The following is a 24241-nucleotide window of genomic DNA, read 5'->3' as shown; positions in this document are numbered from 1 at the left end:
GTATGGAAATGCCTGTTTCAATGTGCATTGTAGAAGTTTTGGCATTAAATAAATGCATGCTGTAATCACACACCTCTTCATGGGTATTTTTTTCTTTTTTGGTCACATATATCACGATATGCTGTTGATGAAATTACAATATACATAAAACAATATTTCGAATATCGTACAGATAGTGTATTGTGATATTATCATTATCGCGGGCCACATATGGTCACTGTATCGAATCGGGAGTTACCTGTATTGACACACAACAGTATCTGGGAGTACTAAGAAGTAACGCCCTGATACTGCACAATACGTATTCTTAGAAAATGACTTTCCAACGGCTGGTTGACGTACTAAAGATGGCTGTCAGCTTCTCACGTTGCCGTAAAAAAAAAATTTTTTTTAAGTGGGCTTGTCGGGTGTTCCCCAGATGATGATAGACATCCATTCGTGTGGCATCCAATCATCCTCTGACTATCAGACATCCAATCAATTTGAAGTGTGAGGGTTGGCAGCAAATTAACAAATGTCGAGAAGGGCGACAAGCGCTCCTTTCTTTAGTGCGGCGTGCGTAGCTGGCAGCCATCTCAGGTAGCGGTTGGAAACTAGATCTTGAACAGTAGAGGTGCACGATAATTATCGGTCCGATAATAGGAATTATGATGTCGTCCCAATAATCCAATAACATTATATACTGTATTATCGGGCCTATTAATAATATTTTTGGCATGGTGTCAGATTGGGATGTAGCGTTTGTTTCAACTCCTGTGTTTTGCCAGCATGCAAAGTTTTGTCACGGTTCAAGAGGCCGTCTTTTTCCTTCACTGTCACTGAGTTATAAACCTTACTATGGCAATTTGCAAATGCATTTTACAGTGTTATGTTTACAAGTTCTTGAGAGGCCTTTTGGTTATTAATAGGCTTGCTTTTCTATAATTGCCAGGTTAAGAAAGTTGTTTCATGGACCAAGACCACAAAAGTCTCCTCTCCTGTTGCACCAAATGTTTTATCTGCTGCCAAAGCACAATACCTGTTGGGTTTATGTTTGTTTTAGATCAGTGCTCATTGTTCAGGAACACATTGTCAATGATGTTGTGATTGACTCAAATTATATTTATCTAACAAAATTAATATGGGCACTTTTTTTTAGGTCAAAGCTGTTCTTGTCTTTGTTTTGTTCATTATAATGTGTATGTCATCATGAAAATTCTGGTTTGATCAAAGGCAAATCTATGCTGAATCAACCACTAGTATTATTGACCAACAGGTAGGCATGTGCCAGTATGAGATTTTGACGGTACGATAACCGTGGGCATAAATACCACGGTTTCACGGTATTGCAATTATAGCTCCAAAATGTGTCATTTTGAGATGTATGGGTTAAAAAAATTTTTTTTTTTTTTTTAATTTTTTTTTTTTTTTTTAAGAACATAGTTGCAAATTGGAACATTAATATATGGTTAAAATAAATTATCCAAATATATAATATATATATATATATATATATATTTTTTTTTTTAGTAAAATTAAAATAAATATAACAGATTATACCCACAGCTCAAGTTGCTCAACATTAGAGCAAGAACAAAATAATTTCTATAAAAAAGTAAAAACACTTCTGTATATATTTTTTAATTCTACTGCATGACTTTTTTTGAGGGTGGAAAAGCTCAACGGAATTTCGCCATTTTCAGCCACTGTGTCAGCTGTAGTCAACATGATGTCATGCCTATGTGTTAAAAAACAAAAAAATCATAAGTTATTAAGTTAGTTAAAAATGTATAAGTTAGTTTAAAGTGTAAATATTGTTGTGGTAAGGTTTCATCTAAACAAACAAACAAACAAAAAACATTGGGAGTGAACCTCTCCTTGATCCAGCGAACGTGGATTTGTGCTTAGGGCAAGAGCATCTTTCGCAATAAGCGATCTTTGATGCTATCCCCTTTTCCCCTTCATTCAAGCAAATCAAGCTCGTTTTCTTACTCTGTGGCTGTAACACTCGACGAAGTTGCTCTCCCAGCTAAGCCTAGGCTAACATTCGTCTTTGTAAGCTTTTAGTTAGTTTGTATATTTAATTTGAAAGGAAAATGTGTGTCTTGTTTTTGGCAAACTTTTTAATGGTGCTAATCTGTTGAAGCTACTCACACATGGAAAAATACAATTGTACAACTTTTTAAATGTATTCATTTTGTATATTCCACTTACCATGATTTGAGAGCTCAATAAATTGAAGAAAAGTACGCCTTATGTTTGGAGTATTTGTTTTTGGGTTCACCGGCTGTCTAGTCGATAGCGTGACTTTCACACACAGCAACAAACGGGAGGGTGGTGCATCCAAAAATGCACTTCTGGCTGCATTTTTGACACATGAAAAATAGCGAATACCGTACTAAGGTCTGACGGAAAATTTTAGTGGTTTTGAAACCGCGACGTTTTCACACCACGGTAAACCGTGAAACCAGTAACCGGCACATGCCTACCTACAGGTGTTCAAAAACTCAGGTGAACATACATTGAAAAATTATATATTATCGGTTATCGTATCGGTATCGCCCTTGAGGAGCAGGAAGTTATCGATATCGGTTTCAAAAAATGGATATCGTGCACCCCTATCGAAAAGTAAGAATTGCGTTTTTTTTTTTTTTTGTGCTCCCCGATACCGTTGGTGTCATTTTAGTGCAGTATTGGTACTGATCCTAGTATCGGTGCAACACTAAGCATAACTTTTAAATATTTATAAAATACACACAGTGAAGTCAATATATTATTTCTACTCTGTACGTAAGTGAAATTTTTGAGAATACCAATTTCTCGATTGAGAATCTTTTCTTCCCTGTTGCCGACAGGCTCGATGACTTTGAGAAAGGCTTGGAAGAGCCTGAGGTCGCACAACCTCCTGGTCTCGTCATAAAACTCCTCTCGTTCCGCCTCTTGGGTGACGCTGACGAAGATGTAGGAGCTCTCCTCTTGCAGTAGATAGTAGAGAGGGTATTTGCGGGCTTCTTTGAAAAGCTCGTGCTTGACCGTGATCAGCGTGGCCTCGCGCAAGCACTCCAACGTCAGGATCATGCCGTTGGGCAGGAGGCAGTCCACTTTGATGCTGGGGGGCATCAAGTGCATCCCCCATAGTTCTCCCGACGACGGCCTGGGAGGCATCTTTAGAGGTTAATCCACCTGCTTGCTATGAGATTGACGTGAACTAGCTAAAAGGGTAGAAGAAGAGAGGAAAAAACATGCGTTACAGAAGAACTCACCTGCAGATAGCTTTAAAAAAATAAATACATTTAAAAAAGGATTTTTTTTTCTTAGCTATAACTTTTTGCAACATGATTCCATTATTTGGCTACAATTTGTGAACATGCACATGTACATTTTCCGGACTATAGGTCGCACCTGAGTATTAGTCGCACCAGCCCAAGAATGCACAACGAAGAGGGGAAAAAAAAAAAAAAATTGCACTGGAGTGTATGTCACATTTTTGGGGCATTTTTTTTCAATTAATCAGAAACCAAGAACAAACATTATAAGTGATCATAGTAAAATGGAGAACAACAGGCTAAATATGAATCTGCAATCCTAATATAGTGAATAACTGATTTGCTAATTAAAAAAAAAAAAATCTGCTGCTGTACGAAGAACCCTTTTATAATGTCAATGATGTTCGATGCTTTGTTAAAAAAAAATATTTCCTCCTCAATACATTACCGATGAATCGGATCTGGACCCAAAAACAGGTGAGTTGGACTCTCAAAAGGCAAAAATATGTGATCGGGACACCCTTATTAAGTAATGCACGAATGCAAATACAGTATAAATCCTCATCCTCCAACTTCTTAGCCGACTAGCTCTGTCATGGCGTTTCCCTATGTAGGACTTTGAAGATGTTGTTATTCAGCATGTCATCACTCAAAACTGCATGTTATGCTAATTAGCTGGTATTCGTTAGCTGCATTTTCGCAAGTTGTTACGAGAAATGTGTCAAACCTCCATATAAAAACAAACAAACGCAAGCTTGAATATTACTGCAACACGGGTGTTTGTAATGAGATGTTTTAGGAGAAGTACTGCACATCAACAACATAACCATAAATAATAATATTAATAATAATAATAATAATTGTTCCTACCTGTGTCACCGAGCTAGTCCGAACCGGCTGACCGCGAAACTAGCCATCCAGCACAATCACTAGCAGCTGCGGCTAACTGGGGAAATCCCATTCGAGCCCGCTTCAAAAGTCCCAACATTTAGTCCTTCCAAACAATGACGAAGGGACGGAAATACGCCTCTTATTGCCCAGTAGTGGCGTGGGAGTCAAAAACAGAATAGTTAGGGTTGTTCTTCGTCGGGCTTCCCTCAAAATGAACGGCATGCTAGCTGCTCGGAGCTAACTGCTAGCCTAGCAGGCTCCTCTCCTCGTGACGGACCGCCCTCTGCCAGTGCCAGTCTGACCAGCTCCGACTCCGAGATGAGAGACCCGGAAAGCGGCTTGTTGTTCAGAGATGGAACCCGGGCGGGCGGAGAGTTTACTGGAAACAACTTACTCACTGTTTATCTTCCTGCTCAAAGCAATGAGGTCAACTTGAAGGTATTTAATAACAACTGCTTCTCAAATGGTGTCACCCCAGAACCCGCGAGAGGCGAGACCCACTTTTAGAGTTTACCAGGGGAGAAAAAAAAAAAAGAATTGTTCAAGAAAACCCTACGAAAGTATATTCCACATCATTTCATGATGTTAAACATTAAGAAGTATTAACAAAAAATCCATGATCAAATGAACTCATCCAATCCATGATCATAGTCCTCACTGTCACTGAAACATGCAAAAATCCATTATCGAATTTGCTGCCATTGACGGCGATAAACGTCCAATCAATGCGTACTGGGAGTCCTGACAGCGATCGGAATACAAAAACAAAATTTTAGCAAGTTTCTCTTGGAAACATGCCAGTCATGCTTGTTTGTGTAGCAGACAGAGGAAGTCCGCTAACCTGTTTTCCAAGTTTGGTTATGTGACATTCCGGATATAACTGATTAAAACATTATGAGTTTAATGAGTTTGTTCATTCGCTGCAGGCCCTCCCACTTCAAATGGGTTAGACGATCTTTTGCCGTCAATGTCAACCAATTAAAAAATCTGATTTGTTCTTCCTCTAGCCAAAACATATCCTCCTACCCAGGGCTGTCAACAGACTTGCAGGGGCCCGGGGACAAGAAACCATTATAGGGACCCCCCACTCCACCCCTGCCACCGGTTTGTCATGACAACATACGCAGTACTTTTAACGCTTTGCAAGCAATGACAGTGTAAATTTTCAAATTATTTGAGATGGACAGGTACATTTAACAGACCCATTTTTGACTGGGGTAACTACATTGGCACGACACCGGCGGGCGTACCATATTCAATGGTTGACGAACTTGGCGAAAAGTATTGCCTAAGCAGCCTGATTTAGAATTCCCCTCAAGAATGATGGGAAACAAAAAACGCTCATTGTCAACCTATCATTATAAATATTCTTGTAAGTTAATTTTATTGCTGACACTTCGTGCCCCCCCTGCTCCAAAAGTCAAACTCCGCCTATGATTGGACGTCTATCGCCGTTTATGGCAGCCAATGAGTCATAGACCTTTTTAATGTGAACACAAATATATTTATTTTCACTTCACAGACTTCAAAGTCCTCCAAAATGTGAGAGCACTTTTGTGAGAAAAAAAACACAATAAATCTGAAGCCGGCTTTCTTGTACCATGAAACTAGTCAAGTATTTGTCATTCCAGCTAGCATACAAAAAAGGAATTGTGTTCTCGTAGAAAATGCATAGATTTTTAAATCAAACATAAGTGGAAAGTAGGAATCTGATGTTATAGAAGTGGTGAGTCCTGTTTGTTTTGGTCACTGGAAAAGTGGCAAGCACGTACAATGTCTTCCAAATTATATATGTTTGTCCGATTTTCTTAAATTGTCATTGGAAATGACACGTACAGTAAGAACTATATATTTTTATAGACAAAAAAAGCCCCATTCATTGCTAATGGAAAAAATGTATAACATGAAACATTTTCTAAATGCTACAGTTTGTCCAATTTACATAATTCATGCATCAAAAAATACACAAAATCAGGGCACACAAACGTCACCTGCCAGTTTTTGGCTCAAATGTACACTTCCGCCAAAATTTGACAAAAACTTCCCTGTAACTTTCCGACGCCTCCCTTTCCAATGACACCAACAAAAATGTCAGAATTTTTTATTAAAACAATACTTTAAGAGGAAGTTACTCAAAATTAACACAAAGTGACCTGGAAATGCCCCGAAATTAATACGAAGTGACCCGAAATCAACAAGAAGTGGCACGTAAATACCCCACAATTAACGGTAAGTGACCCAAAATCAATAGAAAATGACCCGGGAATGACCCAAAGTACAAAGGAAGTGACCGAAAATCCACAGGAAATGACCTGTAAATGCCCCGCAATTAACGGCAAATGACCCAAAATCAATAGGAAATGACCCAAAGTGGAGAGGAAGTAACTCAAAACCAACAGGCAGTGACCCACTGGAGTTTATGAGCCAGAAGAGTACGCCATTTCTTCATCAGTTGATGATCTTAATGAAGTATCATTGGCATTGACTATTTAGGACAGGCGTCCCCAAACTTTTTTTTCCTGTGAGGGCCACATAACTTTTCCCTTCTCTGATGAGGGGCCAGTTCAGTTTGCAATAGAAAAAGTGTGACGATTGCAGGAGTCCTAAATTAAAAATTTAAGAGTTAAATTTAAAAGTAAAAATTCATTGTTTTTCAGAAAGCCACAATCAAATAACCCTTTCTGGATTCTTCACGGAACAAAAGTAAATAAAATAATAATATAATAAAATATAATATAATATAATAATAACACTATTAATTAAATAGATAATAACCAAACCAAATAACCCTCTCTGGGTTATTAAAAAAAAAAAAAAAGCCAGGAAATAAATAACACTACTGGGAAAAAAAAAAAAAAGTTCAGGGGGCCAGACGAAATTTGGAGGCGGGCCGTATCTGGCCCCCGGGCCGTAGTTTGGGGACCCCTGATTTAGGACTAGAAACTGCAATTTCTGGAGAAATTACTCTGGGTCTTTGCTATTTTGAGATACAGACCTTAGCCCCGCCCAGGTTGGTTTGGGGACATTTCGGGGACAATATCAGGTCACTTCCTGTTGATTTGGGGACATTTGGTTGGCGTGGCCTGGTCATATCAGGTCATTTGGGGGGCGTGGCCTGGTCATATCAGGTCATTTGGGGACTTTTAGGTGGCGTGGCCTGGTCATATCAGGTCATTTGGGGACATTTGGGGGTGTGGCCTGGTCATATCAGGTCATTTGGGGACTTTTAGGGGTCGTGGCCTGATCATATCAGGTCATTTGGGGACTTTTGGGGGGCGTGGCCTGGTCATATTAGGTCATTTGGTGACATTTGGGGGCGTGGCCTGGTCATATCAGGTCATTTGGGGACTTTTGGGGGGCGTCGCCAGGTCATATCAGGTCATTTGGGGACTTTTGGGGGCGTGGCCTGGTCATAACAGGTCATTTTTGGGCGTGGCTTGGTCCTATAAGGTCTTGGGGGACGTGTTCTGGTCATATCAGGTCATTTGGGGACATTTGTGGGATGTATCCTTGTCATATCAGGTCATTTGGGGACATTTGTCCTATTGATATCTGGTCATTTCCTATTGATTTGGGGGCATATGTTTTTGCCATTTTGGTGGTCCATGGTCGTCAATGGCATCAACTTACATTTGCGTCAATGGAATCCAAGTACATTGGCATCAATAGAATCAACAAACATGGCCGTCAATGGCATTAAACAAAATAAATGCCATTGAAAATGAATGGGAAATTTGAACCAACATTGCATCCCATTAAAAATGAATGGGAAAGTTTTTGCCAACTTTCCTGGGAACCATAAATTTTTTCCAAATTCTGTATACAGCTTTTATGCCCCTTACCGTCCCGGAATTTTTGATGTCTTAATTATGTGATTTGGTCAAAAATTCTAGGACTAGATACATTTTGAAATTTTTTTTTTCTTCTTCCAAAAATCAGTGAAAAATGGGCGTTTACAGGGGGTCATTTGAAAAATTCCCTGCGTCGCGTGAAAATTCCGGTCATTTCAATATTCGAACGGTGCCGATCGATGAAACTGTTCCCTTGTTGAAAAAACATCCTTTTCTATGTTATACACTCGCTTGGTATTGGCACTTCTTGGTATATCATAGATCAGTCATGCAACACAGTTCACATTAGAGGCAGAAAATGAGGTAAACGGTCTTAAAAGTTTAAGAGCCCGTGTAAAATGGCTTTCCTTTTTGGGAACATTGGTTGAGTCCCTGGATCTTGAGAGAGTCCGCCCAATTCACCTCTTGAGCTTCCCGATCTCTTCGCACAATCTGGAGAGGTACTGCGTGAGCTTGACCAAGACGATGATCAGGAGGCCTCCCAGGAAGATGCACGAGGGCCACATCAGCGAGTGGAAGACCACGCCGTGGTCGTAGAGCCGGGTCAGGAGAACCGTCTCGCGCTGCTCGCTGGGATCGTAATAGCAGGGAACCTGCCGCTGGGCCTTCAGGCGCTCCGAGATGTTCATGATCACGCTGTGCATTTGTCCGCTGTCCTTCTGGCACCTGGGCACGTAAAAACACTGCCAGAAGATAGTCAGTCCAAAAACCATCGCCTACGGGAAACCCCCCGTGCAGGACTCACTTCCGAGCTGGCGTCCTGCGTCTCTTCGTTGTGAGATAACCGACAGACGCGGCCCGTGTTGTTGACGTTGACGTAGACCTGCAGACACGGGTACTTGGAGACTCTCCAGCAGTCGGAGCCGCAGTTGTAGGAACAGTTCATGTCCGACGTCACCGTGGAGTTCAGAACAACGCACACGCCTTCCTCCGTCCACGCGCTGTTTGGACATTTCAACTCATTGACAGATGTCCCATCCGTTTGAAGTGGGAGGGTTGGCGGCGAATAAATCCATGTTCATTCGCTGCCACCCTCCCAGTGGAAAAAAAGCAACAACAAAAAACACACAAAAATGAACAGGAAAAAATGGCAAAAAACCCGTAAAACACAACACAATTTTTTTAAATGTGAAAAAAATACGAAAACTGTGGAAATCCGCTAAACAAATACAAAAACTGCAAAAAAAAGAAAAAAAAACCCAACTGCAAAGCAACGGAAAACTGCAGGAAAAACGGTAATAAAAAACTAACAGAACGCCCCCCAAAATGTTTAGAGCACAAGCATTTGAAAAACTGAAAATAAAAATCTGAAAACTGAAAATCTGGGGGACTGGGGGATTATGTTGAAAAAAAAAAAAAAAACATAAACAGCAAAAAATAATAATAATAAGCAACTGCAAAAAACTACAGGACTGTGAAAAAACTGTGGTCACGGCTTTGAACAAAAGACATTTGTATTAGCGTCTCTGATGTAACTGTTGAATCAAAGCTCAACTACCAAGGGTGGATCAGTTTATACAAATCACTTTTATACTCAGAGAAAGGTCATCTGACTCTAATCAGCATATCTTTTGTGATAATTAGGCCCTCATTAGTCATTCTCATTCACACTCGCAAAAACCACACGATTGGATTGCTCCAATGAGCATCTTGAGTGTTTGCAGGGCAGGGCTGCCTTGGCATTGTTGGACAGTGGACCGCTCAGGCAGGCAATCGGGCAGACAACCTTTTTACAGTATGTTTTAGTGTTTGGTAACTGCTCAGTATGGTTGTGTCATGTGATCGAATTGTGCACGATTTGACAAAATTGGGAAGGGGATTTTTTGCAGAGGACTGTCTGACATTACAGCATTGAGAAAGAACAGCTGTCTCAATCTCTCTGAATATTTAGTTGCACTGTTTCTTGTACGTATGGAGCTATAATTGTCATATTGCTGCTGATGATGCACAACGCAAGTCATTTTTTGCTCCAAAAAAAGCTTTTTATTTAATAATGAAACGTGTGTGAAAATACAACAAAAGAAACTATATACAAGGGATGGTGTAATAAAAAACATTTTTTTTATGTGGTGACATATGACACTTTGCGCTTTTACCGGGGCTACGTGTTGGAGGTTGTTGCCGAAGCAATTTTTCCTTCTGCGCCCACATCAGAGTGAGCCAATTCCTTTGCAAAACCCAACAAGAAGTCCGCCCGTCTCTCTTGCCTTCCGGTGCATGCCTGATGCAACACATATGCATTCAGTGCTGCCATGTCAACACTGGAACACTGCGACAAGCCATTTCTGTGTTCTTCCGTGTTTGAGAAAGCTAAGGGAGCCCTGCATTTGCAAGTATTTAAGATGCTAATTGCAGCTATCCAGAGTGAAACCCCCACTTCACACCTAGGCAGCGACTCTACAGGATTGTGTAGGGGGGGTGATCTGCTTGATTGCTTGTTTGAGTGGTCTATAGTTTGACAAAGCCAAGTAGTCAGTTTGGTGTTTGGGTCATCCGATGCCCTTCTGGTCTTTCTTTATAGCCAAAAAAGCCCGGTACTTCCAATGTTAAATGGAACAAAGGCCCTCAAAATGAATCAAATTATGGCGTGCTTTATAATATCAACCAAAATCGTATCGATGCCCAAAGCAATGTCGTATGACGTCAACGTGAAAATGGTGATTTCCACTGTTTTCTGAAAAACCACCGTTTCGATAGCAGCGGTATGCCTCTACGAAGGAGCCGTCTCTTTACCTTTCCGCATATGAGCGTAATATCGTGATCCCGAGTACAAAGTACATCATGACAGAGGAGAAGATCATTCCGAGCCCCAGGAGGATCGCTCGATCTTCACCGGGCTTGAGAGCAGTCACCGTCTTCTTCTTATCCAGCAAATCCACCTCACGGAATTTCTGATAAATTGACCTGACAACAACAAGAATTTAGGCATGTGCCGGTTTCAAAACCACAAACATTTTCCGTACTAAGGTATTAGCTATTCTTTATGTCCCAAAAACGCAGAGAGAAATCCGTGGCTTGGAGCGACAGCGCCCACCCCTCCCCCTCCAGTTGTTGCTCAGTCCTGTGTCTGTCGGTGACACTACACCTGAGCTTTCCCCCCCTACCCCCAAAAAAAGACAAAGTCGCTAGTACTGGAGTTATTCGGCTACCGAAGAGAAACAGACGGCCGCAACTTAGTGGAGGAAAGACAGCCGAACCTCCAGCATTATTTCACATCATCCGTCACTTTTCACAAAATTTAGTGTTTACCGTCTCTAGCCATAGACTTCAAAATAATATTGACGGGGCATGGAGGCCTGCTTTTTTGGCGTGGCCATCAACGCTGACAGAGTGGAATTACAGACAGAGCTTTTTTCAGTGAAAATTCTTGTGAATTAATGCTAAAACAGTCTCAGTTCTTGGTTAAAAGCAAAAAAACAGTGTAGTTAGCATTTATTTTATGTAAATAAGTCGAAGTACGATGCTAGTCTGTTAGTCAATGTGGTGGTCGCCATTTGTAAACAGAGCTTTTCCAGTGAAAATTCTTGTGAATAAATGCTTAAATCCCTGAACTCTTTAAAGATATGAATGTAAAACCATCTCGATTCTTTGTTAAAACTAGGGCTGTCAAACGATTAAAATTTTTAATCGAGTTAATTACAGCTTAAAAATTCATTAATTGTACTTGATCGCAATTCAAACCATCTATAAAATTTGCCATATTTCTCTGTAAATTATTGTTGGAATGGAAAGATAAGACACAAGACGGATATATACATTCAACATACGGTACATAAGTACTGTATTAGTTTATTATAACAATAAATCAACAAGATGGCATTAACATTATTAACATTGTCTTAAAGTGATCCATGAATAGAAAGACTTGTAGTTCTTAAAAGATAAATGTTATTACAAGTTATAGAAATTTCATATTAAAACCCCTCTTAATGTTTTCGTTTTCTTAAAATTTGTAAAATTTTAAGTCAGAAAATACACTAGTAGCTCACCATTGTTGATGTCAATAATTACACCATGCTCACTCATTGTGCTGAAATCCATAAAATCATTTGGGCCCAAGCGCCAGCAGAGGGCGCCAAACACCAAAAAAAAAGTAACAAGCGGACATTACACTGCTGTCATTTTAATCTGTTTGAGTGGGGCATGTGTGTTAATAGCGTCAAATTCTTTAACATGATTAATTAAAAAGATTAATTGCCGCCCGTTAACGCGATAATTTTGACAGCCCAAGTTAAAACGGCAAAAAAACGGGCAGTTAGCATTTATTTTACGTAAATATGTCGAAGTACGATGCTAGTCTGTTAGTCTATGTGGCGGCCGCCATATGTAAATAGAGCTGTTCCGGTGAAAATTCTTGTGAATAAATGCTTAAATGCCTGAATTCCTTTCAGATATGTATGTAAAACAGTCTCGATTGTTTGTTAAAAGAGCAAAAAAACTGGCAGTTAACATTTATTTCATGTAAATATGTCGAAGTACGATGCTAGTCTGTTAGTCAGTTTGGCGGCCGCCATATGTAACCAGAGCATTTCCGGTGAAAATTCTTGTGCATAAATGCTTCAATCCCTGATCTTTATAGATATGGATGTAAAACAGTCTCGATTCTTGGTTAAAAGCAACAAAAAAAAACGTGCCGTTAGCATTTATTCTACGTAAATATGTTGAAATACAATGCTATTCTTTCTCTGCCTCTTAGCTCTCAATGTGCAAAAAATGGCGTCATTGTAATCTGTTTGAGACACTGCATGAGCGGGTCATGCGTCAAATATTTTAATGTGATTAATTGAAAAAAATTAATCACCGCTCGTTAACGCGTTAAATTTGACAGAACTACTAATATGACGTTTATTACATGCTGTTGGGTAATTTTTTAGTGGTACTTGAAAGGTTAATTCTAACTTATGCGGGTTTTGTCGTCAGCGCAGGAACGGAACTCTTTTGTAACGAGGGGACTACCTGCAATGTGTAAATAATGGTCCGAGTCATACACACGCGCCCTATCTCTTACGCTAGCTCTCCATTAATATTCAACTAATTAATAATAATAGTAGTCGTGGTGTATGTGTTTTATGTTTAATCAATTTGATCAGATATTGTTTCAGTCCAGTTCTATATTACCAAGGGTTCTTGTTCTAATGTTGAGCAACTTGAGCTGATGCTGTGGGTTTAGTCTATGACATCTATTTTATCGAAAATATTTGTTATTTATTTTTTGTTATGTATTTAACATGTTCATGTTGATATTCCAATTTGCAAATATGTTGTGAAAAATTAAAAAAATCTTGCTCAATAGAAAAAAGTTTTTTTTTTTAACCCATACATCTCAAAATAACACATTTTTGAGCTATAATTGCAATACCGTGAAAATTTTGCTTAAGGTTACTACTGGTGCACGATAATTATTGGTCCGATAATTATCGGCCCAATAATAGGAATTATGACGTCATCCCGATAATTCCAATAACATTTACAATAGGACCGATAATATGTACTGTTCTGGCTTTACAGTTTACACAGTATTATGGGAAATCCGTTGACCATTTGCGGGGCTTAGCTCCCACCTGCTGGTCACAATAATTCACTGCATCTATTTTTTGTTACAGTAGTTTGGTTCAATCACTTACACATTGCGGTGTCTAGCGATAGCATTGACAGTCGTGAATGCTTTCTGTTACGTTTCTGCCTCGGAAATATATGTATGTATTTTATGTTTACTATAACATATGGATGTGCAATATATGTTTACTTCTGTGGTGAAGGGTCATATGTACAGAACTTCATAAGTTGTGTTATAGAAGCCAGCCAATGCTTTAGTAGCTCAAGCTAGTGTGCTATGCTATACATATAATAGTTGTGTATATAAGTGTATTTTGAAGTTTGTTGTATATTGAGTATTGAATATGTGTATTTTTCTGTTGCACTTTCACAATATTAAGACGAGTGTCTTCCCATAAAAGCAAGAAAAGACCAAGCCTTGTGGTTTATGGAAGTGCATTCATTCTTAGCTGTTTGTCGGGCAGTGCAGAAGTGAAACGCACTGTTTTGTTCGTCATTATGAAAAATCTAATGCGATCAAAGGCAAATCTATGTTGAATCCAACACTTTTTTTTTTTAAACCTCCAGGTGTTCAAAAACTCAGGTTATACATTTAAATAATTATATATTTATTATCGGTTATCGATATCGGTATCGGCTTTGAGGAGCAGGAAGTTATCGATATCGGAATCAGTTTCAAAAAATGGATATCGTGCACCCCTACAGGTTACCATCCAGTCAAAATCTCATACCGGCACATGCCTAGAAATAACAATGGCAAAGTGCAAGAAGGTGTCCTTTCCTCACCTCCTTTCGTTTCCTCCGACCGACGCTGTATTTTTGGCCCCGGCCACGAAGAACATCTTTCCGGATAACCCTGGTCTTCTCTTACTCACCGAAGCCGAACCGGGCGATCGCCGGAAAGACCTGGAGTGAAAAACCACACGCTTTAGCAGAGTAATTAAAGCAGCGAGAGGTTAAAGCCACCGACCTTCGGTACATGTTTACTCTTATTTAGCGCCAAACGAACAGAGATTTCACCTCTGTCTTTATCACCGTGCGCTACGAATGCAATCCTTCCATTTGTAGTTCGTTTCCAGTCGATGGCTACCGGGCGATTGTTCCGTTTCGAAAACAAAGAAAGACTAAAAATGTGTACTAGATGACAGACCAATAGTGTCGTGTTGAAGAGGGTCAGGTGGGGGACAGTGAAAAACCTACCCGCTGGAACATCAGCGCTGTCAACACAAAGTCATCGGGGCCTCGCTCGGCAAATCGGCAACACCTTGCGCGTGGATCCTTTTTCTCCCTGCAGCTCCTGTCGTGGACATAAAATGCTATTTTCATAGATTTACACAAATTTTTGCTCTCATATAATAGGAAAAAATCCTCAAGGTAGACGATTTACTGACATTGATGCTGAGAGTGGTGGTGAATAAGTTAATAACTCATTCAAATAACAAACAAAGCTGTGGAGAGACCAATCGTGTTATATTGTGGAGGGAAAAAAAAAAAAAGTTGTAGCCCAAGAGTGATCTTAGATGTCATATAAACCTTGATTTTGGGCCTACACTGCTGGACAAAAGTATGGGCATCGCTGCAATTCTGTCGGATAATGCTCAATTTCTCCCCGAAAATGATTGCAATTACAAATGCTTTAGTAATAATACCTTCATCATTGTTGATTGCAATGGAAAAACCCAAAAAGAGAATGATTTTTTTTTTTTTTAATCATTATCATTTTACACAAAACTCCAAAAATGGGCCGGACAAAAGTATTGGCACCCTCAGCCTAATACTTTGTAGCACAACCTTTAGGCAAACTGTGAAGAACTGCTTCCGGTATCCATCAATGAGTTTCTTACAATGCTCTGCTGGAATTTTAGACCATTCTTCTTTGGCCAACGGCTCCAGTGTAAGTGGTACATCATAAAGAAAACAAGAATAGAGAAAATGTAAAGCTGTCAGAACACAGTAGAGGTCACTCTTAGCCAATTGGATGCCAGGAATGCTAGGCAATAGCCAATGGCAGAGCAGCGAAAAAGTATGTTACGTTCAGTCAACTCTGGGAGCTGCGAGTACCCGCCATTTCTGTATTTTTGACTTTAGTAACCTGAAATTAATTTCGTAACAAGAGGCGACATTTTCCCGTTAAGGCGTGTCATAACCTGAAAATGCCATATGTAGAGACGTTTGTAAGTAGAGGAACCACTGCACTATATTTGTGTCAAGCTCGGAACATCCCAGTTCTTACTATTCATTTTCTGTGACCCTTTAAAACAAAGAAAATCCCAGTATTGTTACAAATTTCTTGCTTTGGAGCTTCATTTTCAGGTCAGAAAATCTGCACTGAAATTGAAATTTTTACTCCATTATTTTGGATATTACAGGCAATTTTTTTCATCACTTTTTTTCAACATGGCTCAAAAAAATAGTGTTTTTTTGTTTGAGATTAGTGCAAACATAGCAACCAAAAAAATCATTAAAAAATGTTCCCTCTTCAGTCAAGAGTTCCCAAAATAAATTGCCACTATTTGACTAAATTCTACCAGTATATGTCAATTTGTGAGCAAAATTTCACTATGATGAGTTTCACGAGCCTGGTTTCCAGCAGAGTAGTCAGATGATTAATTAACACACTATTGATATTTAAATAGATAATAAGTCATTTTTAATCATTGATTTAGTCATCATACATTACGTATAAGTAAAGGCTAAATAAATTATGTCATTTTTAATCATTGATTTAGTCATCATACATTACGTATGAATAAAGGCTGTCAAAACTATCGCGTTAACGTGCGGTAATTAATTTTTTTAATTAATCACGTTAAAATATTTGACGCAATTAACGCACATGCCCCTCTCAAACAGATTAAAATGACAGTACAGTGTCATGTGCACTTGTTACTTGTGTTTTTGGAGTTTTGTCTTCCTCTGCTGGCGCTTGAGTGCGACTGATTTTATGGTTTTCAGCACCATGAGAATTGGTGGTGCTGAACAATGGCGAGCTACTAGTTTATTTTTTGTTTGAAAATTTTACAAATTTTATTAAAACGAAAACATTGAGGGATTTTAATATAAAATTTCTATAACTTGTACTAACATTTATCTTTTTAGAACTACAAGTCTTTCTATCCATGGATCGCTTTAACAGAATGTTAATAATGTTAATGCCATCTTGTTGATTTATTGTTATAATAAACAAATGGAGTACTTATGTACAGTATGTTGAATGTATATATCCGTCTTGTGTCTTATTTTTCCATTCCAACAATAATTTACAGAAAAATGTCATATTTTATAGATGGTTTGAATTGCAATTATTTACGATGAATTAATTTTTAAGCTCTAATTAACTCGATTAAAAAAATTTTAATCGTTTGACAGCCCTAGTCAATTTATGAGCAAATTTTCACTATGATGATAGGTTTCACAAGCCTGGTTTCCAGCAGAGTAGTCAAATGATTAACTAACACACTATTGATATTTAAATAGATCATAAGTCAAGTTTTAATCACTGATTTAGTCATCATACATTACGTATAAATCATGTATTTTGATGCAGTCATGCAAAACTGATCATACTCGACGCACACCATGTTGTTGAAGTGAGAGCCAAGTAGTACAAAAACAAGCCAATAAGTTTTGCAGAGTAAAAAGTATGACATCAACAAGGATTGTGAGAGCGACGACATCCAAAGGAACCTATTAAAGCTTTCTGGGAAATATGGCGTCCAATTTTTTTTTTTGCAAACCGTGGCACTTACATGTTTTTGACGCCGTGTCTTAAAAATGCTCTCCGCCGGCCGCGGCTTCCCGAGTGCCTCAAGTTCCGCACATATCTGGATCGATTTCAACTAAACGTGGGCAGGCGCGTTTTGAGTAGCGGCTCTAGTCGAGCTGCACGGGAGTGCGCTTGACTGGATTTGTCCTTAGCTGCGGAGGCTGGACTTGCTCTGGCAGGTGCCCTCAAGGAATGGCTAGCGTCATTCTTCGGGGTGATTTACAGGAAAGGCCTGGTGCTCTCTCTGAGTTTAACCTTGCAGGAAGGAGAAAACAACTTGAGATATTCAAGCAAACTAAAAATGACGAGTGGTTCACTTTCTATTGCTATTGGCAGGAGATAATGTAAATACGGAGCCAGACAGTCAGTATATTTGACATATATTACTAGTAACTCTTTTAGGGTCTTTGAGGACGATAGACTTCCAATCATGTGGCATCCAATCATACTTGTGTGATGTTACTTTGAATGACTTTAGTAGATGTAAATGGGAGCCAATGAGTTAAAAAAAAATGTTTATTCCTCGGACCAAGATGCATCCTCCCTCCCACCAATGAGTTTATCACAAGTAGTTGTTCATTTGCTGCCACCCTCCCACTTTAAATGGATTGGGCGTCTATGATAGTCAGTGGCCATGAGTTTGGGTTAAGCGGCAGATGATGGATGGATGGATGGATGGATGAATGGCGTTATTAAAGCAATGCTAAGTAACTTTTCAACCTTTATAAAATATTTTCATAACATTTGTGATAATATGTTGACTGTGCAAAACACTACCACTTTTGTCGACCTGTGCCGCTAAAATGACCAAAACTGAAAAGTTCCCTAGTGTTGCTTTAATTTGTGAATTCATAAATATACATATACAGTGGGGCAAATAAGTATTTAGTCAACCACTGATTGTCCAAGTTCTCCCACTTGAAAATATTAGAGAGGTCTGTAATTGTCAACTTGGGTAAACCTCAACCATGAGAGACAATGTGGGGAAAAAACAGAAAATCACAGTGTTTGATTTTTAAAGAATTTATTTGCAAATCGTGGTGGAAAATAAGCATTTGGTCAATACCAAAAGTTCATCTCAATACTTTGTTATGTACCCTTTGTTGGCAATAATGGAGGCCAAACGTTTTCTGTAACTCATCACAATATTTTCACACACTGTTGCTGGTATTTTGGCCCATTTCTCCATGCAGATCTCCTCTAGAGCAGTGATATTTTAGGGCTGTCGTTGTCCCTTCACAGATTTTCTATGGGGTTGAGATCTGGAGACTGGCTAGGCCACTCCAGGACCTTGAAATGCTTCTTGCGAAGCCACTTGCGAACACACCCCTGGCTGTGTGTTTGGGATCATTGTCATGCTGAAAGACCAAGCTACGTCTCATCTTCAATGCCTTTGCTGATGGAAGGAGATTTTCACTCAAAATCTCTTGATACATGGGCCCATTTATTCTTTCCTTTACACAGATCAGTCGTCCTGGTCCCTTTGCAGAAAAACAGCCCCAAAGCATGATGTTTCCACCCCCATGCTTCACAGCGGGTATGGTGTTCTTTGGATGCAATTCACTATTGTTTTTTCCTCCAAACACGAGAAGCTGTGTTTCTACCAAAAAGTTCTATTTTGGTTTCATCTGACCATAACACATTTTCCCAGTCCTCTTCTGGATCATCCAAATGCTCTCTAGCGAACCGCAGACGGGCCTGGACGTGTACTGGCTTCAGCAGGGGGACACGTCTGGCAGTGCTGGATTTGAGTCCCTGGCGGCGCATTGTGTTACTGATAGTAGTAGCCTTTGTTACTGTGGTCCCAGCTCTCTGTAGGTCATTCACTAGGTCCCCCCGTGTGGTTCTGGGATTTTTGCTCACCGTTCTTGTTATCATTTTGACGCCACGGGGTGAGATCGAGGTAGATTATCAGTGATCTTGTATGTCTTCCATTTTCTAATAATTGCTCCCACAGTTGATTTCTTTACACCAAGCGTTTTACCTATTGCAGATTCAGTCTTCCCAGCCTGGTGCAGGTCTACAATTTTGTCTCTGGTGTCCTTCGACAGCTCTTTGGTCTTGGCCATAGTGGATTTTGGAGTGTGACTGATTATACCGATAATGCGTTAAAACAGGTGCCATTAATACAGGTAACCAGTGGAGCCTCGTTAGACCTAGTTAGAAGACGTTAGACCTCTTTGACAGCCAGAAAGCTTGTTTGTAGGTGACCAAATACTTATTTTCCACTCTAATTTGTAAATAAATTCTTTAAAAATCAAACAATGTGATTTTCAGGGTTTTTTTCCACTTTCTGTCGCTCATGGTTGAGCTTTACCCATGCTGACAATTACAGGCCTCGCTAATCTTTTCAAGTAGGATAACTTGCACAATTGCTGGTTGACTAAATACTTATTTGCCCCACTGTATAGTTTTATAAAATATAAAAAGCCTATCCCAGCTCACTATGGGCATGAGGCGAAATGGTTGCCAGCCAATCGCAGGGCAGATGTAGACAAACAACCATTTACACCTACGGGGAACTCAGAGCCCACCGTGCATGTTTTTGGTCACGTGGGAGGAACAGCTCCACACAGGAAAGCCGGAGGTCGGGATTGAACCCCTGATCTCAGAACTGTGCTTACCACCTGTGTTTAGTCATGTAGGATTTTCTGCTTTTATTTCGGTAGTTGCATTCCTCCTTGTTTCCCCTTTACTTCCTGCTTTTCCCAATCATGCTGATCGTATCCACCTGTGACCCTTTGTATAAATAGTCTGCGTCCTTGCCCTTTGTCGGTTCGTCTGTTATCCTGCCATGTCCTGTGCCACCATCTTGTGTAAACTTTCTTGACTAAGATTTATGGAACCAATGCCTTTTTGTTTTTCTTTTTTTTACTAGAAACTAGACACATTTTCGGTATAACTTTTTGCCAGTGTAAAATGTCGCGTAGTACCAAGTGTCGACGTCAAGGCAAAGACGCTTGATATTTTTGCAAACTGTGGCACATTGTTCAGACTTGAGGCCAACTGTTCTCAGTTACGGGGCCGCATATCTTCTTCCTGACGCATCCGCTGTCAACCGACCTTACGTACAGTGTCCGTATGTGCCGCGGCTCCTATATGGATGTGATTGATGTGGCCGGGTTCACGTTTCTCTCTCCCAGTCCAAAGCGCGAACAAGTGCTAAATCTTGAAGGCACGTGAAGTGACGGAGCGCATAACTGGAAAGCAGTGGCGTCGCTAGGGGCTCTTAGGGCTCCGAGCAAGAAAACACTGTCCTCATCCCAACCATGCACACTGGAAAAATTGCACATGAATGCACAATAAATACTGTATGTTAACAATGTACATGTAACTATGTAACTATTATTTTTTTTGTTTCTTCACCAGAATTTTCAACGTATAAAGCTTGGTTGTAAGGCTGCCGCCACATTGTCTAACAGACTTGCATCATTCTTCGAAATGCCTGTTTTTTTTTTGTCTTTTAACAAAGAATGGAGACTGTTTTACGTTCATATCTATAAAGAATTTAGGGATTTAAGCATTTATTCATAAGAATTTTCACTGGAAAAGCTCTGTTTACATCAGACTGCTGCTAGTTACATTCACTAACAGACTAGCATTGTACTTCGACATATCAGTAAATATGTCGAAGTATGCTAAGTATAAATGATAATAAAATTAATCATAATAAAAGTAAGCGAAGTATAAATGCTAATTGCCTGTTTTTTGCTCTTTTAACAAAGAACCGAGACTGTTTTAGGTCCATATCTATAAAGAATTCAGAGATCTAAGCATTTTTTAACAAAACATTTCAACATAAAAAGCTCTTTGTGTTTCCACTCGGTCAGCTTTGACAGAGATAGGCCCCCTAAGAATTTTCACTGAAAAAGCTCTGTTTAGATCAGACTGCCGCTAGTTACATTCACTAACAGACTAGCATTGTACTTCAACATATTTATGTAAAATAAATGCTAAGTGCCCATTTTTTTGCTCTTTTAACAAAGAACCGAGACTGTTTTAGGTCCATGTCTATAAAGAATTTAGGGATTTAAGCATTTATTCACAAGAATTTTCAACATAAAAATCTATTCTTAGAGATAGGCCCCCTAAGAATTTTCACTGGAAAAGCTCTGTTTACATAAGGCGGCATTGACTAACGGACTAACATCGTACTTCGACATATTTACGTAAAATAAATGCTAACTGCCTATTTTTTTTGCTTTTAACCAAGAATCGAGACTGTTTTGCGTCCATATTGAAGTCAGTATACAACTCGCCTAATGCAATCTTCTGATATGTTTGCAAGCATGACCAGTTGTTTTTCACTGAAACTGCTGATAGTTAGTTTTGCCTCAGATAATCATGGACTTTAACTGCCAACAATAATCATGGACTTCTAACTGCCAACCAGCAAGGCTCATGACCTATTTTGCGCAATCAATTAATCACCAAACAGACACACCTCCTTTTAAGTATAATATTTAAGCAACGCTGAGCTCTCTGTTCAGAGTGTATTTTCTCTATACAGCCTTGTTCTGTCATTGAATGCACCCAGAAATTTCTGAAATTAAAACTGTGCAGTCATGATCTCTTGCCTCCAGTCTTTACTCAACAATCCAGTCTAGCCGTCTCACCTGAATTGAAAACAAACACGCGGAGGACCTGAAAGACTGCCTCCAACAGTATCCATAAAGAATTCAGGGATTTAAGCATTTATTCACAAGAATGTTCAACAAAAAAAAGCTCTTTGTCTGTGATTCCACTCGGTCAGCTTTGACAGCCACGCCAACAATGCTGGCGCCCCTATCAATCGGCCCCGTGTCCCGTCAATATCATTATGAAGTCTAGGGGTGTGACAAAATATCGAAATGGTAATATATCGTGATACTTTGTATCCCAAAAGGTTATCGATATGCTCCTGCCAAGAATCATGATATCGTTTTAAAAAGGTGTCAATGTTTAAAAAAAAAAAAAAAAAAAAATCTCAGTTACCTCTAAGGCTGCCATTGACAGTGCTCGACGCCCAATCCATTTAGACCGAAACGTTCGTTCATTCAAAACCAGAGCATTCAGTCATTCGGTCTGATTTTCGGGGCATCTACAGGTCACTTACTGTTCATTTTAGGGCATTTACATGTCATTTCCTGTTGAGTTTGAGTCACTGCCTATTCATTTGGGTGATTCCCAGGTCACTTCCTGTTCTGTAACTCAAAATAAACAGGAAGTGACCCATAAAATACCCCAAAATCAACAGGAAAATTAACAGGTAAATGATCTTAAATGGCCCAAAATGACCTCATTGCCTGGCATTGGGTGCCACTGACTGCCATAGACGTTCACATTCGTTCATTCGCTGCCATCCCTCCCACTTCAAACGGATTGGACGTGTACTAGTGATGAACTCATTCCAATTCACAGCAGAAGCTTGTTTTTCTCTTTATTAGTTGTTTGTAGAATATCTTAGAATGATTTCCTGACCAGTGTATCGATGTTCATTGTATCGCCATATCGTCAGATCATCATTATCGTGAGCTTTGTATCGCAAATCGTAAGGTACCAAGAGGTTCCCATACCTAATGAAGTCTATTCTGTGGCGTCATTTCAAATGGCCAATTGTCGTCGTTTCTGTGGAGTACATTTCGGTAGACCCCGGGGGCCCCTTTATTGGCCAGGGCCCCGAGCAACTGCCTGGCTCGCCTGTCCGCTAACTCCTCCTCCGGTGATAGGCGTAGCCGGTTTCACGTTTCCCTCTCCCAGTCCAAAGCGCAAACAAGTGCTCAATCCAAATGGCACGTGATGTGACAGAGCGCATAACTGGAAAGCAGGTGTTGATTTCTTTTCTAGACTCCACGGAGATGGTCGAGTCAAAAAAAGGTGACGTCAAATAGCTCTCCTGTGTTGACGACTTTACACGGACGTCGCTTCGTCTTTGTCGTTGGGAGAAACAATTTGATTCGGGAGGCGTTTACGACCCATTTTTGTGCATTTTGGCACTCGGAGCACGATCTGCTATCAACGCGCTCTTTGATGCGGAATGTGTCAGCATGTATTTTTTGCCTTGTCCTTCCAGTGATTATTGCTTCACTGTCAGGTGTTCTTGTGTTTGAAGTCTTGAAATAGACAACACTGAAAAACACGCTGCTTAGATCAGGGGTGTCCAAACTTTTTGCAAAGGGGGCCAGATTTGGTACCGTAAAAATGTGGGAGGCCGACCATGGCTGACGTTTTTTACGTAGAACAATTAGGGCTGTCAAAATTGTTGCGTTAACGGGCGTTAATTAAATTTTTTAAATTAATCACATTAAAATATTTGACGCATTTAACGCACAATGCCCCGCTCAAACAGATTAAAATGACAGCAAAATTTCCACTTGTTATTTGTGTTTTTTGGTGTTTTTCCGCCCTCTGCTGGCGCTTTGGTGCGACTGATTTTAGGGGTTTAAGCACCATGCGCATCGTGTAATTGTTGACATCAACGATGGCGAGCTACTAGCTTATTTTTTGATTGAAAATTCTACAAATTTTCATAAAACAAAAACATTATGAGGGGTTTTAATATAAAATTTCTATAACTTGTACTAACATTTATCTTTTAAGAACTACAAGTCTTTCTATCCATGGATCGCTGTAACAGAATGTTAATAATGTTAATGCCATCTTGTTGATTTATTGTTATAATGAACAAATACAGTACTTATGTACAGTATGTTGAATGTATATATCCGTCTTATCTTTCCATTCCAACAATAATTTACAGAAAAATATGGCATATTTTATAGATGGTTTGAATTGCGATTAATTACCATTAATTAATTTATAAGCTATGATTAACTCGATTAAAATTTATATATATATATATATATATATATATATATATATATATATATATATATATATATATATATATATATAATATGATTAAGCAAATTTTAGCAAGCCATTCTGTGCAT

The 24241-nt window shown here is 39.4% G+C and overlaps 2 protein-coding genes and 1 long non-coding RNA gene across 5 annotated transcripts in view; 1 reads left to right on the top strand and 2 right to left on the bottom strand.

Annotated features, from left to right (window-relative positions):
• LOC130929656 (phosphatidylinositol 4,5-bisphosphate 3-kinase catalytic subunit alpha isoform) overlaps positions 1-4621 on the bottom strand; it is a 54684-nt gene extending 50063 nt beyond the window's left edge. The window contains exons 1-2 of one of the 3 annotated variants that reach the window (XM_057857004.1): positions 4116-4621; positions 2793-3191 (exon numbers count right to left, since the gene is read on the bottom strand). In XM_057857004.1, the coding sequence (XP_057712987.1) occupies positions 2793-3144 (352 nt within the window). In that variant the 5' untranslated portion in view covers positions 3145-3191; positions 4116-4621. Of the gene's footprint in view, positions 1-2792; positions 3192-3693; positions 3933-4115 lie in introns of those variants that run through there. The other 2 variants (XM_057857001.1, XM_057857002.1) reach the window with 2 other exon arrangements.
• The window catches only part of LOC130929658 (uncharacterized), a 31312-nt gene continuing 10778 nt past the window's right edge, over positions 3708-24241 (top strand). Inside the window, exon 1 of the long non-coding RNA XR_009066936.1 lies at positions 3708-4574. This is a non-coding gene — a long non-coding RNA (uncharacterized LOC130929658). The remainder of the gene's footprint in view (positions 4575-24241) is intronic.
• Positions 5766-14646, bottom strand: kcnmb2a (potassium large conductance calcium-activated channel, subfamily M, beta member 2a). Its single transcript, XM_057857005.1, has 5 exons — positions 14514-14646; positions 14330-14449; positions 10721-10891; positions 8733-8928; positions 5766-8670 (listed from the first exon to the last, which is right to left on the bottom strand). Exons 1-5 carry the CDS (start codon positions 14522-14524, stop codon positions 8386-8388), a joined length of 783 nt encoding a protein of 260 aa, XP_057712988.1. The 5' UTR covers positions 14525-14646; the 3' UTR covers positions 5766-8385.

Source organism: Corythoichthys intestinalis, chromosome 14 (assembly GCF_030265065.1).
Source record: "Corythoichthys intestinalis isolate RoL2023-P3 chromosome 14, ASM3026506v1, whole genome shotgun sequence".
In the NCBI taxonomy this organism is placed as follows: domain Eukaryota; kingdom Metazoa; phylum Chordata; class Actinopteri; order Syngnathiformes; family Syngnathidae; genus Corythoichthys; species Corythoichthys intestinalis.
The sequence above is the reverse complement of the archived record's forward strand: the minus strand, read 5'-3'. Positions and strand labels throughout refer to the sequence as shown.